The sequence below is a fragment of the Pyrus communis genome, chromosome 1 (assembly GCF_963583255.1).
Source record: "Pyrus communis chromosome 1, drPyrComm1.1, whole genome shotgun sequence".
Classification (NCBI taxonomy): domain Eukaryota; kingdom Viridiplantae; phylum Streptophyta; class Magnoliopsida; order Rosales; family Rosaceae; genus Pyrus; species Pyrus communis.
Genome location: NC_084803.1, coordinates 37237131 through 37253941, shown reverse-complemented (window position 1 = coordinate 37253941; position 16811 = coordinate 37237131). Strand labels below are relative to the sequence as shown.

The following is a 16811-nucleotide window of genomic DNA, read 5'->3' as shown; positions in this document are numbered from 1 at the left end:
CCTTGTGATCTCTCTCTAACTACAATTGAGGAAGAAACATATGAGATCATTAGAAATGAGAGATTAGAAGCATATTACATAATCAGTAATTGCATGAAATATATTACATGATAAGTATAACAAATTTCATAAACATAAAGAAAGCCAACAAACTTTTCATTATTGGCTTTGCTCAATAATCTAGTCAGTTCCGATTCGGGGTTAAAAATCGAAACCAATAATGGATATCAAATAATCTTCACTATTGCTTTTGACTTACAAGCATCAAGATTGCAGCTTCAATTACCAATTTTAGTCAAAAATCAATATCTTCAAAAAATTGTAACAAATTTAAATACCAAACAACTTAAAATCTACAATCTATAAGCAGATCCATAAAATTCAAAACCAATCGAAAAGTTTCAACAACTAATCAAATCACAATAGGCCATATAATGAATCGAAAAGTTCATGCAATCACAACCCCAAAAAACCTAAATTTCCAAATCAGAAACCCACATAATTCCTAAATCAATTGAAAAGCTTATGCAAAAACTCTAAGTTCCTAAATCAGAAACCCTAATTCATAAATTACCTAGGGATTTGCAGGATGATGGTGGTGTTCTTAATGGCGAGGATGGTGTGGTGGTGGCCAGAACTCGGGATTGGAAGGACTGGAGGAGAGTTAGGAGACGATGCCACAACGGTGATGGTGGCTAGTTGTTGTGATGTTGACACAACCGAGGTCGACTCAGTCACTATACATCTTAGTGCGTCGAGTTGAGTAGGGGTGTGAGGGAGAACGAGAAAGTAGGGAGAGTCGATGGATGGAGATGTGTGCCTTATCGAGGTCTGAGATGAGAGATTGGAGGAGATTAGGGGAGTGGGAAAGTCTGAGTGCGATCGAGGTCTGCGAGACAGACTTTGTTATATGTTTTAATGCAGAGATTTGATCAACAAACCAAGTTAAATCTCAAATTTTTGGATGATGGAAACGGCTTGGTCGAGGACCCCGTTTCTTCAGCAATTAGGACTCGCCCCACCCCGTAATTAACGTGGACCCACCCCGTTTCAAATTTAAAAAAAAAAAATAGACCCGGCCCATACCCACCCCGAACCACTTGGACCTGCCTTTACCCATGGGTCCATGCCCCGTTTGCCCAACCCTAGCATAAATAGTTCATAATCAGAATCTTTCTCAATTCTTATTTTTAAGATGATTTCTTGTCAAATTTAAAACAATCTAAAAATATGAGGAAATATTTACGTGTGCGACGGTTGCAAATTAACCCAAATAATGACCGTCTTTCATTGTTTTCTTCGTCTTCATGCAGCACCAAGGTAAGAATAAATAATTTTTCATTGTCTTCGTAATTTTTTGGAGCCTCAAGGCTTGAAATTTGGCTCGACAGGGATCGAGGATGTGTCAAAAAGTGGCTTAGAAGGGTCACGACATTGTTGCTGTGGGTGGCTTGGTGCAGAGGCAGCTCAGCATGGGCCGAGGTCTGAGTGCAATGTTGTGGGCCGCAGAGGCAAGTTGGGGTTCGACTCGAGTCAGGAACTTCTCGACTTCGACCGTTGGGCTTGGGCCTGTGCATGAGAGATGAGAGAGAGGGAGGTGCGAAGGCGCTAACCCTCTTCTTTTGGATTAGGCCGCGAGGCCTTTGGGCCAAGAGAATGGCGATGCCTAGCGTGTTGGGTTGCTTGGCATGCTAGGTTTCCTGGTGTGCTGGGCTGCCTAGCATGTTAGGCTGAGAACGAGATGGGAACTAGCGTGGGTTGCGCTCCCTTGACTGCTATCTTTGGGCCGTGGGGCAAATGTTTTTTTTTTTTTTTTTAATAGTCGTCTAATGATTCTTCCTTGTATCTTTGTAGAATTTCTTCAAGTATGTCTTCTTTAAGCCATAAGAATGACGATGGTGTGCCGCCGTTGTATCGCCAAGGTGAGTCTTTGAGTAAAGTGGTTTACTTCAAGGCTGTTCACTTCAAAATTAGCTCTGATGACTCGTTCAGAGATTTCCTTGAAACATATAGGCACACCATTCCATCTAGGGTGCGTGTTAAGCGTGTTAAGAAGGGTAGTAGCCGTGAGCAATGTAGTGGGGCTCAGAAAGCCATCAAGTTTCACCCCTACTATTTCGTGTTGGGATTTACTTTTCCCATGTCGCGTTTCTTCTAAGAAGTGCTTTGCTCCATGAAGTGTGACCCCGCTCAATGTTCTCTAAATACGGTCTGTGTGATGGTGGAATTCTTCAATTTAAGCCAATTCTTTGACTTGGATCTGACTGTCAACGAATTCTGGTACTTATTTGACATAGGTTATTTGATCATTCGAGCAAGGGAGATCATGACTAAGCCAAAGAGACTTTGGAGATAATTGGAGAGTGGGAGTCTGATTTTTCCCTTTAGCTGCGTGATTCGACGATTTTCATCACCGGTAAGTAGACTGTTTAGTGTTTAGGTTGCTTTGTGCTTTTGCTGAGTTGCTTTTTGATTTGTTGATTGTTCTCCCTTACTTTTCTAGATTCGGAATTTGGCTCAACTTCCAAGACTTTTCCAAATATGAAGAAGGTGCATGTTGCTTTAGGTGTCCCTGCTGAGTACCGTGAATTACGTTAGCTGCTTAGTCCTTTTCGCCGGGAGAAAGGTGGACTATCCCCGAGAGAGAAGATAAAGCAGATCAAGGCAGAGGTATTAGCTCATTCGATCGACGTTGTAGAGCCTGTTGTAAATGAAGGTAGAAAGAAGAGATGTTCCCCACCTGCTCAAGAGATGCCGGTTCAGAAGAAGCGGATGACTTCCTCCATTGCTCATGAGGGACCGCCTGCTACCGATAGGTTTGTTATTGACTTGATTTCTTCCAAGAAGAGGAAAAATGAGGTCGCTAGGTCTGAGCCAATGACGTTTTCCATGCCAAAGGTAGTTAGTACGATTACTAATAGGGTTGCTTAGTGTAGAGGTTCCGTCGTGCCCCCAATGGCAAAATTTGTGCCAAGACGTCTGTTGGGAGCAAAGTTTAGTTCACATTCGGAGAGGCTTGTTACTATGAAGAGTGATAAGGTGGACTCCACTGCTAAAGTAGTGCCAAGGCATGTTCCTTTTGCTATTGAGACTGGTTCGCCTGCTGTGAAAAAATGAGACTGCCCGCGTGGGCGGCAAAGACTATGGCAGTTGAAGCTTATTATTCTCCTGAGAAGATCAAGAGGTTGGAGTCTAAGTTTGTTGCTTTGAAGGGGTCTAATATCTTTACCCCCACTTCTCTACAGCTTAAGACCGCTCACCAGGAGATCGTTGACTTGAAGACTAGGCTTGATGCGATCTAAGTTAAGTATGAAAGATCAGAGAAGGAGATTGGATGTTACATACCTCATATTTAAGATCTTAAGCGTGTAGTTTCTGAGCTTCATTCTTCTACTTACGCAAAGGATTAAGAGTTGATTGTTGCTTATAATCAAGTGATCTACTTTAAGAAGGTCGTCAATAGGCATGAACCCTAAGTATTGAAACTCCAAGGTGCATTGAAGATCAACGAAAATTTGAGGAATGAAGTGGATGAGTTGCAGCGTGTCCGTGTTGGTCTGCTTGAGGAGAACGAGAAGCTGAATGATGAGAAGGTTGGGCTCGAGGCTTCGCTTGTTCAGAGTCAGGCTAATTTCTACAAGCTGGGTTATGTAGATTATCTCTTTGGTAGGCCGTTTGATTTTGAGTTTAATGGGAAAAACTTGAAGACATTCTCTATTTCTCTAGAAGACTTGATTACCTTTACTTTTGAGGCTTCCATTGGTGAAGTAGTCGGAGAAGTTGGTGTCCAGGCTATGGCAGCTGGGGGTGAAGCGTTGATGATGCCGTTGATGAAGATGCGACGACTGAGTAGTCGTAGGACGTCCAAAATGCTAAAATGTAGTCTTTTAGGTAACCTTTACGATTTTCTTTGTTTTCCTTGTTGCTTTTTACTTTGCTTGAACTCCTTCGACCTTTGCTATTTATTTACCAAATTTTGCTAGAAAATTTAATAAACTTGTTTCCTTTGTTTTTCTTCATTTCCGCTTCTTTTGTTTATGCCCAATCTTTTGACCTTTAGACCAGTAGACGTGTTGTTTTTCTATAAGCAAATAGGCCCACATAGCCTATGCAGCCGTAGGTGTTAGTGTAGAACTTTTGCAAAGTTGTTAGCCATAGGGTCGGCAGATGGATGCCTTACTTATAGAAGCAGACGAGTCTACGTGACCACTTGGCTGTTAACCTTGGATTTCTTCAATCATTTGAGCTGTGTAGCCTGCATCACAACATACTAAAGATTTTTTGGTCATGAAATTCGCTAACCTTTCGTATCAAAAGTACGTAGTTGTATGGAATTTCGTAAGCAAAGGTCTGAGAGAACTTCATGCTTCTTATGTAGCCAATTTCGTGGGTTACGTAGCAAGTATCACAACACTTTAGGAATTAGTGTAGATCTAAATGATCGTTCCGTGCTTTGGCAGAGGTGAAGCTTGTCGACTACGTAGCATGTCGGCAGTGGATAGAGTTTTGTTTATACACATAAACTGTTTAACCTTTCACAAAAATGTGCGGTTGTATAAGTTTAGCGCGGTTTATTGCTCGAAGGGCAAGCCGTATGTAGTCTTTTAGAAACCGTAGGCTACCTTGGTGCACTCAGTAGCAGCTTTAGGGTTCAGGGCAGCCGTTCATAGGGCGTACTGCGTAATGTGCCTCATCCGTCTCTAAGGCCCGGTTCCCCACAGATTCGGCCAAGAGACCAAAAATCCTTCAGTTAGCTAAGCCTTGAAAAAGACCATTGTGGCTACTTCTAGGAATCCTGGCGCAAGCCATTATGCACCTAGTTATACCAGGGTAACTCTACTCATTCATATCTGGATATTTGAAGTGCATGAGTGATCAATTGTTGTAAGCATGCAGCCGAACCAAGTTGTAAATTACTTTTGAATTCTTCATTGAAAAACGAGTGGAACGCACGAAAACTTAGCTGTAAGGTGGGAACTACATAACAACTGGATAGTTTTCAGTTTGCAAGGTGGTGCTTGTCGAGCTGCTTAAGTCTTCGGGCTTTGATATAGTGGAAGGTCACGCATGATACTTCCTCATATTGTAGGCGTTCCATAGCTTTTCTACGGGCAGTGATGAATGCTTTTCTTAGGACTAGATCTCTAGGCTGAAACTGCCGGATCTTGGCCCTTTTGTTGTAGCTGGAAAAGAGTTGCTGCTGGTAAGCTACGATGCAGGTGATAACCTTCTCGCATTTCTCTTCTGCCAGATCTATGTTTGTGGCCATCTCATTTCTGTTCTGCTCGATGCTCGGCAGTAGAGTGCTGATACTTGCATGATGACATTGGGAGAAATGATTGTTTTTGAACCAAATGCCAAAGAGAAATGAGTCTCGTTGGTTGCTCATCGTTTGGTTGTGCGATACGCCTATAGACATCCGAGAAGTTTGTCTGGCCATTTTCTCTTCATGTAGGAGAGAGATTTCTTAAGGCAGTTGAGAATCATCTTGTTAGATGCTTCTTCCTACCCATTGTCTTGGGGATACCTCGACGTGGACATGTGTTGTTTGATGCCGTATTTCTAGAAGAACATCGCCAAATCTTTGCCTACTAATTGCGAGTCGTTGTTTGTGATGATGGATTGAGGGATGCCAAATCGGCAAATGATATTCTTCCATATGAAACGCTCTATGTCCGTCTAAGTTGTGGTTGTCATGGGCTCCACTTCTACTTGCTTGGTGAAATAGTCAATTGCCACGATCATCATGCCTCTGCCCCTAGTAGCGGGCAGCATTGGCCCTACCAAGTCAATTGTCCACAGCATGAACGGCCAATGACTCATCTGTGGGTGTAGTTCGCTAGTAAGACTGTTGGTACCAGCTTGTAGCATTGGCAATGTCGCATTTTTGTACTAACTCCCTAGCGTCTTGATGCATATTAGGCTAATAGTAGCCTACGTTAAAAGCCTTATGTGCTAAGGATCGGCCTCCAAATTGATTTCCATAACCGCCTTCGTGGATTGAACTTAGAATCTTTAAGTCATCAGGATGCGCTAGGCAGTGAAGATGTGGTCTAGTGTAGGATTTTCGGACAAGAACATCGTTCCACATGTAGTAACGTGCTGCCATTGTTTGGAGCTTTTTAGACTCCAATCTTTCCATGGGGAGTGTGTCATTGATCATGTAGTCTATAATGAAATCTAGCCAGTTTGGAGTTGTACTAACCTGTGACACCTTGGCTGCTGGCTTTGCCTCTGTGCTTAGCTTGTCTAGATATTTTACTGGAATAGATGGTTTGAGTTGATGGTCAAGGGCAGAGCCTAGGCCGACTAGCACGTCTGCATGGGCGTTGTTTACCCATGAAACTTGAGTGAAGGTGTAAGTCTGAAACGCCTCAAGTTGCTTTTGTATTTTCTCTAGGTATTGTGCCATCTTTGGATGTTTTGCAGTGTATGCCCCAGTAGTCTGGCTGGTGATTAGCTGGGAATCAGAATAAATTGCAAGCTTTTCCACCGCCAAGTCTTTTGCAATTCGGCGGCTTGCTACTAAGGCTTCATACTTTGCTTCATTGTTGGATGCTTTGAAGCTTAGAGTGATTGCATGCTCGAGCATCAAACCGTGTAGGGTGATAAGGGCCACACTTACTCCCAAGCCCTTGTAGTTGGATGCGTCGTCGACATGCAAATGCCAGAAGTCTCTTTCGGGTGAAGCAGGCATGGCTAGGCCGTGCTCAGTTGCCTCCAGGATTTCATTGGGTCACTCTGTTGCGTCGCCTAGGCTAGACGTGAATTCTGCTATAAAGTCGGCCAAGGCTTAAGTCTTTATTGCCGTGCGGGGTCATAAAATCAAGTCGTATTGGCCAACTTCCAATGCCTATTTCATTACTTGTTGAAAAGCATCTGGGTCATGTAAGATTGATCGTAGAGGATACTGAGTCATGACGATAAATGTATGAGCTTGAAAATATGGTATGAGCTTTTGAGCTGCAAAAAATAGCACCAAAATTAATTTCTCCATTTTTGGATATTTGGTTTTCATATCGAGAAGAACTTTAGAAGTGTAGAATACCAGCAGTTGGGCCCCCAACTCTTCTTATATGAGGGTAGAGCTTACAGCTACTTTTAAGACTGCCAAGTAGATGTTTGGGCTTAGATGTGAGTTGATTCTAGCAGTCTTCTCTGGCTGCAGGGGATCAAGAATGATGTGTTCGGCCTTATCTTCGGGTTTCCATCCCGTCTTGTATGCTAACGCATTGATTTGGACACCATCTTCTTGATCTAGTTGTTGTAGTTGCTATTTGGTAGCTTCGTTGTCCCTTTGGACCTCGGTAGCCTTTGCGAGGGTAAATGCCTTTTTTTTTACTCCTTCAGTACTTGCACAGTGCATCGTCGAGATGTGGCCTAGTCAGACTTAATTTCTTCGATTCCTTTTTTTGGAATATGGAATCAGAGTTTTTGATACTTGAAGGAGGTTACAACGTCCAACTTTATAAGCCAAAGTCGCCCTAGAATCCCATTGAAGGGAGACGGGTTGCTTACCATCGTGAACATCTACTTTGAGATAACTGGAATGTTCTCACGTCAAGTGTAATGTTGCCGATGACAATCGAGGTATGTCTGTTGAATTCGATGAGTACCTCCGCTCGGAGTATGATTGTTCTTTCCAGGCCCATCTTCTGAATTACTGAGAGCTAAAGTATGTTAGCCGTACTTCTATTGTCAACCATCATTCTGTTGACTATAGCGTGGGCTAGTTAGACAGATTCTACTAGTGCGTCGTCGTGTGGTCAGTCGACGCCTTTGGCATCCTACTCGATGAAACCAATGATAGGTTTAGGTTGGGCATTGACTGCCTGGACCTATGAGACTAGTATAGCCTGTTAGATCTTATTTTTTCTTAGAGTTGTTGGTGGTCCCTAAGTGCTTGGATTCGGCGAAGATGCCATTGACTATAGTTGGCTTGTCCAAGTATCTGTCGACCTTACCTTCTTTCATCAACTTCTTTAGGTAGTTTTTCCAAGTGTAACAATCATCAGTTATGTGACCGAGACTTCAATGGAATACGCAGTACTTGGTCTCTGCGCTTGGCCTCCAGCCTGCTTTTGTTGTTGTACTGCTTCTCGTCTTCTTTTTGTTGAGCTACTGTAAATTCTTTTCGAGGTTGCTCGGGTGCTTTGTCTGCTCGTTGAACCTTGTCCCAAAGTGCATGCTTCTCTACCAGAGTGAAAGAGTCTACCAGAGTTAGATCTTCTTTCATGATCAATTCTCCGAACAACAGATGGTCTACTGGGAATCTTTTTTGGAAAAATGCACTAGCTATCGAGTCGTTACATTCGACTATCTTTGCCTTCTCTGCTTTGAACGTCTTCATATAGTCGCGGAGCGACTCTTTTGGGTTTTTCTTGATGTTGAACAAGTGATCGGACTTTTTCTTAATCGAGCAATAGGATGAATATTCTTTGGTGGAAACCAAAGAAAGTTTGTCAAAACTCCGGATGGATTATGGCAGCAGGGTGTGGAACCAATCTTCCGCTTCGCCTTGTAAAGTGATGGCGAATATCTTGCACATGAGAGCATTGCTGTTTCAATAGAGGATCATTACACTTTGATAGTGCTTTAGATGTCTATTTAGGTCTCCACCCCATTTGAATGATGTGAAATACGACATGTTGAACTTGTGTGGAGGCTATACTTGCTCGATCTCGTCTATGAAGGATGACCTGCTTATGTTGGTCATGTCCTGTCATATTGCCTCATCAGTGACCTCGTTGCGTTGGAAATCATATAATCTCTCAATCAGAAGCCTTTCTACTTCGTCCTGAATTTACCTTTGTTGGGGGGTAGCAGAGCTATTGATTACCCCTGGTCGTGACATACTGGTCAAAGCTACTCTTCCATATGTTCTGGTCGTCTATGCTGCGACTATAGTGCATGTGGTATGTTCCTAGTTGGCGAGCGAGTTTCTCGCAGTCTATTAGTTGAACTTGGGTCGGATTAAGTGACTGCTTATCTCCGTCCATCGTGCTACCTACTCCGATGTGAGGTGGATGATGCTCCTTGTGAGCCTAGCTATGCATGAACCCTTCACCTGGAAGGTTGCTCATGTTGATTATCAGAATGTGGCCCCAATCGTGAATGTATGCTCGTTCGTGGGCCTAACCAAGAGTGCACGCTCATCCGCACGCTAAAACGAGAGTATAATCTATCTCGGGGGCCTAGTCAAAAGTGTACATTAACAGAAGGCTTGGTTCGTGACTGGTCAAGTGGCTGCTTGCCAGGATGTTGCTAGAGAGGTTCATCGTTTGCTATTGTCTTACTTCAGGACACATCATCTGGGACACGCTGAATCTCGGTACGCTGTAAAAGTTGATTCATCAAGGTCGTTTGCTGCGCGATGACGCTTGTCAAATCTACGGAGAAATGGGGTGAAAATACCCTCGGTTCAATCGTCGATTCAGAAATCTAAAGCCGGGATGGTTAAACTAATTTTAGACAAGTTTTGGGGCTGCTAGAAAGGCCACAAGAATGGGCCGGACTTCGGGTTGGACTGCGGGAGTGGGTCGGGTCGCTAGCATGGGTCGGATTCTGGGTGCAGGCTAGGCTGTTGGAGTGTGTGGGCGTTGGGCTCCCATAGGTGCAACTTTGGTGAGTACGGTTGCACCTTGGGCCTGCTTGGGCTCAGCCGTGCTGGGCTCCTTTGTAGCGCAAGGTTGGGCTTGTTGCTACAAGGTAGCATGTGTCTGGGCTTGCAGCTGCAAGTTAATGCTTTCACCATGGGCTTGGGTCTCGCCGTGAGCTGCCACAGTGGCTGCTACCACGGTGGCTGCCATTGGCATAGCCACGGTGGTGCCTCGTGGGGGTGGTGCTGCTCCATTCATTGTCATGTTGAGCCTCGTGGATCATCGTGGTAGGGCTATGCCTTGATCTCCATCGCTTGGTCCAAATCATTGAACGTAGGAAGTTTTGTTCGTTGTGGTTTCTGTATTTCTAGTCATTGTACTTTTCTTTTACATTTATTCAAATAACTTTATAAAAAAATCTAGGAATAAGAACGTACGAAAAATCTACAAATGAACGAGAAACGAGAAACTTTGAATGCGAGAGTCTTCTTTGAGCGTGTGAATCAAACTCTCAATGAAAACACCAATTCGTGGATGCAAATTTCCGCCATCTTCTCTTTGGACTTAAATGCAGCTGCAAAATAATAACATCTAAGATTAAGGCTAAAAGCCTCACGTGCCCATGATGAATGGGGGGGGGTTTGGTCGAAAAATCTCTGATGCCAAAGTTAGAATTCTGAAAAGAATGTGTTTTGGAGTTTGTGGGTATCAAAAATGGATTAGCTTTTTAGTGAGAAAATATGGCTATTTATAGGGGTGTGACCGGCCCTATTTGGAGAATAGAGGCTGGCCATATATGGTGAATTTTTGTGAATAATTGCAAGATATTATGTGAAACAATATCTTGCAATTACCATGGCAATTATTCTTAATTTAAATAGGAAAATTAGGAGTTACCTATTGAATAAGGATTTAATGAGGAGTGATGAGAAAGATTTGAATAAATACCATTTTGATCACCTTTGACTTTTTCTTGATTGAGCTGTTATTGTTTGTTGCATGCGCGTGAGAATCCCGATGTGCCTTGAAGGTAATTTTGTCATTTTTACCCAAAAGTTCACGTGCCACCTCTATAATTTTCTTGATTATTTTTTACTCCACATATTGCATGACGTTTATTTATATTGGTAGTGTAATGTTTCTATCTATTTATTTTGTTCAAAGAATATGGAAGGAGATTCGAACTAACTTTGACATTTGAGGATAAATGTTTACTATCACCGATGTCATAAGCATATATGCATGTGGATTTAGTTTTAACCAATGACCAAAATTAGGGACTTGACTATCGTATATGTATTTACTCATTACATTTACTATTTAAAACTTTCGTAAATGAATTAGGAAATTTCCAGTGCGTCTTCAATTATTCAGAGACCCCACACTTAGCATCGTCAACAAGTTGAAGCTTTCTTGACCCAAAAAAAGAAGATTGGAACTGACAAGGTCTTTCAAAAAAAAAAAAAAAAAAAAAAAAAAAACTGACCAGGTCTTTTTATACAACTAATCCAATTATTGATGTGGCCCTTCCTCTTCCTCTACAAACGCCAATTGCATGCCTCAAAAAAAGTAACAACCTTTTATATAGAACAATCTTAATCAATAGGGACAAATTTGAACCAGCAACATAATTCAATTCATACGAAGCGGTGAGAAAACAGGTTTTCTCTGCTTTTATTTATTAGTTCAATTCAATTTGAATTTGAATTTGAATTTTTTGTCTTTTCAGAAAAATTTGAACTATTCGTTTACCGTGCTCTTTAAGACATGTATGACATATTTTAGTCAAAAACCTTCTCACAATGAGAATATATAGATTATATAAATTTTTTAGAATTTTATGCTTATGATATAAAAAGCGCTATCAAATCCGTTGTCCTAATAAATTTTAAAAAGGAAAAATTAATGAAAATAATTTGAAAATTTTGAGTTTTAATAATAAGAATAAAATAAATGATATAATAAATAGTATCAGGATTAATTTTTTTGTGTAAAAATATATTTTTTTATTAAAATAAACTGTATCAAGAATTTTTTTTTCCCGTTAAAATTCCCTTTTAAAAATATGTATGCTCACTGTTATGGTTCAAGCTAATCGATTTTACGCGCATGCGTGTAACAAATTGTAAACATGATTAAACTGAGCGTTAAACTAGTACACCGCGTATGATGAATTTTAAACGTAATTTGCATTGAATGCTACCTAAAAGTTGGTACGGCATGACCTGTACATTAAAGCTGATGTATGTTGACCTCCCTTTCCCTTTCCTTCTCAGATTAAATTTGTTCCTTTACTCGGTGGATCACCTCTTTATGTTATCTCAATATTTTCCAGTTTAATCCCACAATTCATAAACTTGGTCTCAAAATTCATCGATTCTAGTTGCAGAAACAAAATCAATGGCCTCTGTGACCATACCGCCGGTGCTGACCACCCCCAGGGACGACGCAATTAGCCTCCACCGCGCCTTCAAAGGGTTGGGCTGCGACACATCCGCCGTCATCAACATCCTCGCCCACCGCGACGCCACCCAGCGAGCCTACCTCAAACAGGAGTACAAAACCATGTACCACGAGGACCTCGCCAAGCGCCTCTCCTCCGAGCTCAGCGGCAACACCAAGAAGTCCGTCCTCCTCTGGATGCACGACCCCCCAACCCGCGACGCCACCATCATCCGCCAGGCTCTGGCCGGAGGCGGCATCGTGGACCTCAGAGCCGCCACCGAAGTCATCTGCTCCAGAACCCCATCTCAGATCCTCCACTTCAAGAACATCTACTTCTCCGCCTTCGGGGTTTACCTCGAGCAAGACATCGAGCTTCACACCTCCGGGGACCACAAAAAGCTCCTCCTCGCTTATGTGGCGACGCCGCGGTACGAGGGTTTGGAGGTCGACAGGGCGGCGGCGGAGCATGACGCTAAAGCTCTCTTCCGCGCAGGGGAGAAGAGACTGGGAACTGATGAGAAGGTGTTTGTGCAGATATTCAGCGGGCGGAGCAGCGCCCACTTGGCCACCGTGAGCGCCGCCTACCACAACATGTACGGTAGCTCGCTGAAGAAGGCGGTGAAGAAGGAGACATCTGGGTACTTTGAGCACGCACTTCTGACTATCTTGCAGTGCGCGGAGCATCCCGGGAGGTACTTTGCGAAGGTTTTGCACCGGGCGATGAAGGGTCTGGGGACAGACGACAGTACTCTCCTGAGGGTGATCGTTTCGAGGGCCGAAATCGATATGCAGTTTATAAAGGCGGAGTATTTGAAGAAGTACGGGAAGACGTTGAATGATGCGGTTCATTCGGAGACTTCTGGGCATTACAGGGCGTTTCTGCTGGCGCTTTTAGGCCCCAATCATTAGGTCAAATAATAAGATTTGGTGTGTAGTTTTTTTTTATTTTTTATTTTCTGGGTAGGATGGTAAGGTTTGATGAACTCTGTGGTTGTTAATTGCTTATCTTTTAGGTATTTTTCAGAAGCTAGAATTTGGTTAGCATGATCTAGAAGTTCTATTGCATAAGCACTTAAGAAAAAAGTTATTCCTTTGTTTGAAATGCTTACTGCTTCTTGGCTGAAGATTGTATGTTGCTTTTGTATAGGTTTGATTTGTGAATTGATATGTACAAAAGTATTATGTGCAAAATTGACACCAATCCCCCATCTGTGACTCTGTTTCTTACCTAGCAGCAGTAGGTACCTAATAGTTTTTGAAGGCAAACCCAGCTGTACGAAATGGTTCATCAGATATGTTGTACTTGTTGCAGATGACTTGCTGTTATATTTTGTCACGATTTCTTTGAACATGATTTGACTGGTCAATGAGTTTGATTGTTATTGGGTCATCTGACACGATTAATTAAACAAGTTTGATGAGAACAGAACTTGCTAACACAAATTACTACCCTCAATTGGAAAATTATTGTATAGAGTCTGTTTGAACTAGATGAGTTTAACTCGAATGCGAGAATCCTTGAGAAACCTAGCGACTGAATACCCCTTCGGTTCTAGGGTTCCATCATTTGAACCCCTTGGATGAACAAGGTCGATTGATCTTCAAGCGACTCCGGTTTCAGTTCACAACTCCTCGTCCTTTTTGGTTAACACAAATTACTACCCTCAATTGGAAAATTATTGTATAGAGTCTGTTTGAACTAGATGAGTTTAACTCGAATGCGAGAATCCTTGAGAAACCTAGCGACTGAATACCCCTTCGGTTCTAGGGTTCCCCCATTTGAACCCCTTGGATGAAAAAGGTCGATTGATCTTCGAGCGACTCCAGTTTCAGTTCACAACTCCTCGTCCTTTTTGGTTGGATTCTAGTAAGAGCAGCTCCACCGGAGCTTTTTTTGCCCAGCACCAAGTCCAAATAACAGCCCGGCATGCAGGGAAAGTGCTCCAGCCCGCCAACTTGCCTGGCACCCAGCCCGTGCCAGTCAAGAGCCCAGCCCAAAATGGACAGACCCATTCCCCGGTCTGTTTCTGGCGCGTGCACAACACGCGGGAGGCCAGGCGAGTAGCCGACAGCTTTGCAGGCCGTGGGGCCCGCGCGGCAGGGCAACTTGCAGTCGTCCGGGGTGAAGGATACGTGGCCTCCTCAGAGCCGTTGGATTTCCAACGGCTAGTTTTTGAGGCCGTTGGATTTCCAACGGTAAAAAAAATTTGAATTTGAATTTTAAATTGGACCGTCCGATCACAGATCAACGGTCCGCGTTTATTTCACCAAAAATTTAAAAAAAAAAAGAAAAGGCCCAACGGTCAGAAATTTGACCGTTGGCCATGTGGCGTAATGAGTGCTGTTGGATTTGATTATTTTTCAAATCCAACGGTCCCGATTAATTACAACATTAAAATTTATTAAAAATTAATTAAAAATGTCAAAAAATTTTAAAAATTAATTTTTTTTTTCTATAAATACCTAACCCTCATCTTCCACCTTACACCACATTTCAATATTTTCTACACTTTCTACACTTTCTACATTTGATAGGTGCCAGCACATTTTTTTTTGAGGTGGAGATGCTTTGGCCTATTACTGTTCATTGAGTCTGTTACTGTTCAATTAAGTGGATAAATGGGCTGGGTGCTGGCACAAAGTGGATAGGGGTGGAGTTGCTCTAAGGTGGAACATATTTTTTTGCTCATTGTTTTGTGCAATGTGCTCGTTGGAACATATTTTTTGCTTATTGCTTTGTGCAATGTGTTCGTTGGAACATTTTCTTTCTGTTCTTGCAGAGCCTTAACCTTCACATGGTCAAATGTGTAATGAAATAGTTGTTTTTTGAAGGAGAAAAATATATGAATGTGCAAAAATATTAGGGTTTTTATCACAAATGGTTTTTGAAATTGATCCTCACCATCAAGATGATCATTGAAATTAAAAACCGAATCAATGAAGTGCCTAAAAATAGGTGTCATAAATCAATGTAGTCATTTCGTCACAATTCTGTTAAAAATTTCGTTAAATGCTGATGTGGCACATAAATGGTTCTCATAAGTCTTTTTTTCCTCACAAATGGTCTTTGAAATTGACCCGCGACATCAAAATGGTCATTGAAATTGACTTGTGATATCAAAATAGTCTCTAAAATTGAAAATCGATTAATGTAGTCTCGCAAGTAAGTGTCCCAAATCAATGTAGCATTTTGTCACATTGTCAAAATTTTTGTTATGTGCTAATGTGACACATAAATGGATCAAACACAAGTCTAATTAAATTAAAAAATTACAAATAAGTTTAATAATTTAATAATTAATAGAAAGTTGTGAATCCAAAAACCCAGTCTTGCAATCATCTCTAATCCCAGTCCACATTCCTCTACCTCCTTTGTTGTCTATTCTCTAAAAAAAATCTCAATACACGCATCTTTACACAATTCGACACCCTTCACCGAATTGAACCTAGATCGTGATCACCTTTGGTGACGACTTGGTTGATTGACAACGACTTCTAAGACATCACCGTTAACATTTATGTGATCAACATACTCACAACCTTAATCTTGAAGAGCTTGTTCGATGCTTCCCTGTTGGTCTAGTGACTTAAGGTTATAACCGACGTGCGTCTATTGTTGGTTGAAAGCTATTTCCAAACCATCTCTTCTCTTAGGTCTTGGTTAAGCCTTGTGCCTTTAAAAATTTACGAAAGAGATCTCTTTTCGGAGTAGGTCCTACTATAAGAAAAAAAAAATCAGTATGCAAAAAGGTATTTAGACACTTTTTAAATTAATTATTACAGCCACATCAGCACATAACAAATTTTTTTATAGAATTGTAGCGGAAGGATTGTATTGATTTGTGACACCTATTTTGAAGGACTACATTCAACGATTTTCAACTTTATGGACCATCTTGATGGTGTAGCTCAATTTTAAGGACCATCTTGATGGTGTGAGTCAATTTCAGGGATCAATTGTGATAAAAACCCGTAAATCTTGTGGGACCTATTTATGTGCCACATCAGCACTTAATAGAATTTTTAACAGAATTGTGACGGAATGACCACATTAATTTACGACACTTATTTTCAGGACTACATTAATTGATTTTCAATTTTAGAAATCATTTGTGATAAAAACGCAAAATATTATGAGCAAATATTGAGACCAACCAGTCCATGGTAGCGGCACAACGTTTTCTCCTCGTGCATATCGTTTAATTTATTTAATTCAACATCATGAAATACATATATGATTTGGAGACAAAAATGTAGAGAAATTGGCTTTTAGTAACTATCTTACAAAAACACCAACAACAAAATAGCCGTTCTCTCAAACACTAATGTGCACTATACGTGTGTCATTTAGTATTATTATCAAGTGATATTTTTCTTCACTTGTAAGGAAAATGTCTTATATTCGATGTTCGCCAAAGACGAAGTTCAACCACATCATTATTAGTTTATTATGAGGCTAAGCCTAATCCTCACAATATTGATAATATAGAGTTGAAAATAAATTGATAAATATGGACGATAAGTTAGAGGAAAACCATCAAAGAGCGGTCACTTTCCAATAAATATTTTAACTTGTGATGGTGATGTGGTTTTTGGGGCTTATCGGATGGTTCGATGTTTGCCAAAGACAAAGTTGAACCACATCATTATTAGTTTATTATGAGGCTAAGCCTAATCCTCACAATATTAATAATATAGAGCTGAAAATAAATTGATACAATATGGATAATAAGTTAGAGGATAACCATCAAAGAGCGGTCACTTTCC

General features: G+C 41.4%; 1 protein-coding gene across 1 annotated transcript; it reads left to right on the top strand.

The window, feature by feature from the left end:
• Window positions 1–11867: 11867 nt before the first annotated feature.
• LOC137744272 (annexin D5-like) lies at window positions 11868–13383 on the top strand. The gene has a single exon (XM_068484129.1). The coding sequence runs from the start codon at window positions 12000–12002 to the stop codon at window positions 12951–12953; it is 954 nt and encodes a 317-aa protein (XP_068340230.1). The 5' UTR covers window positions 11868–11999; the 3' UTR covers window positions 12954–13383.
• Window positions 13384–16811: the final 3428 nt, after the last annotated feature.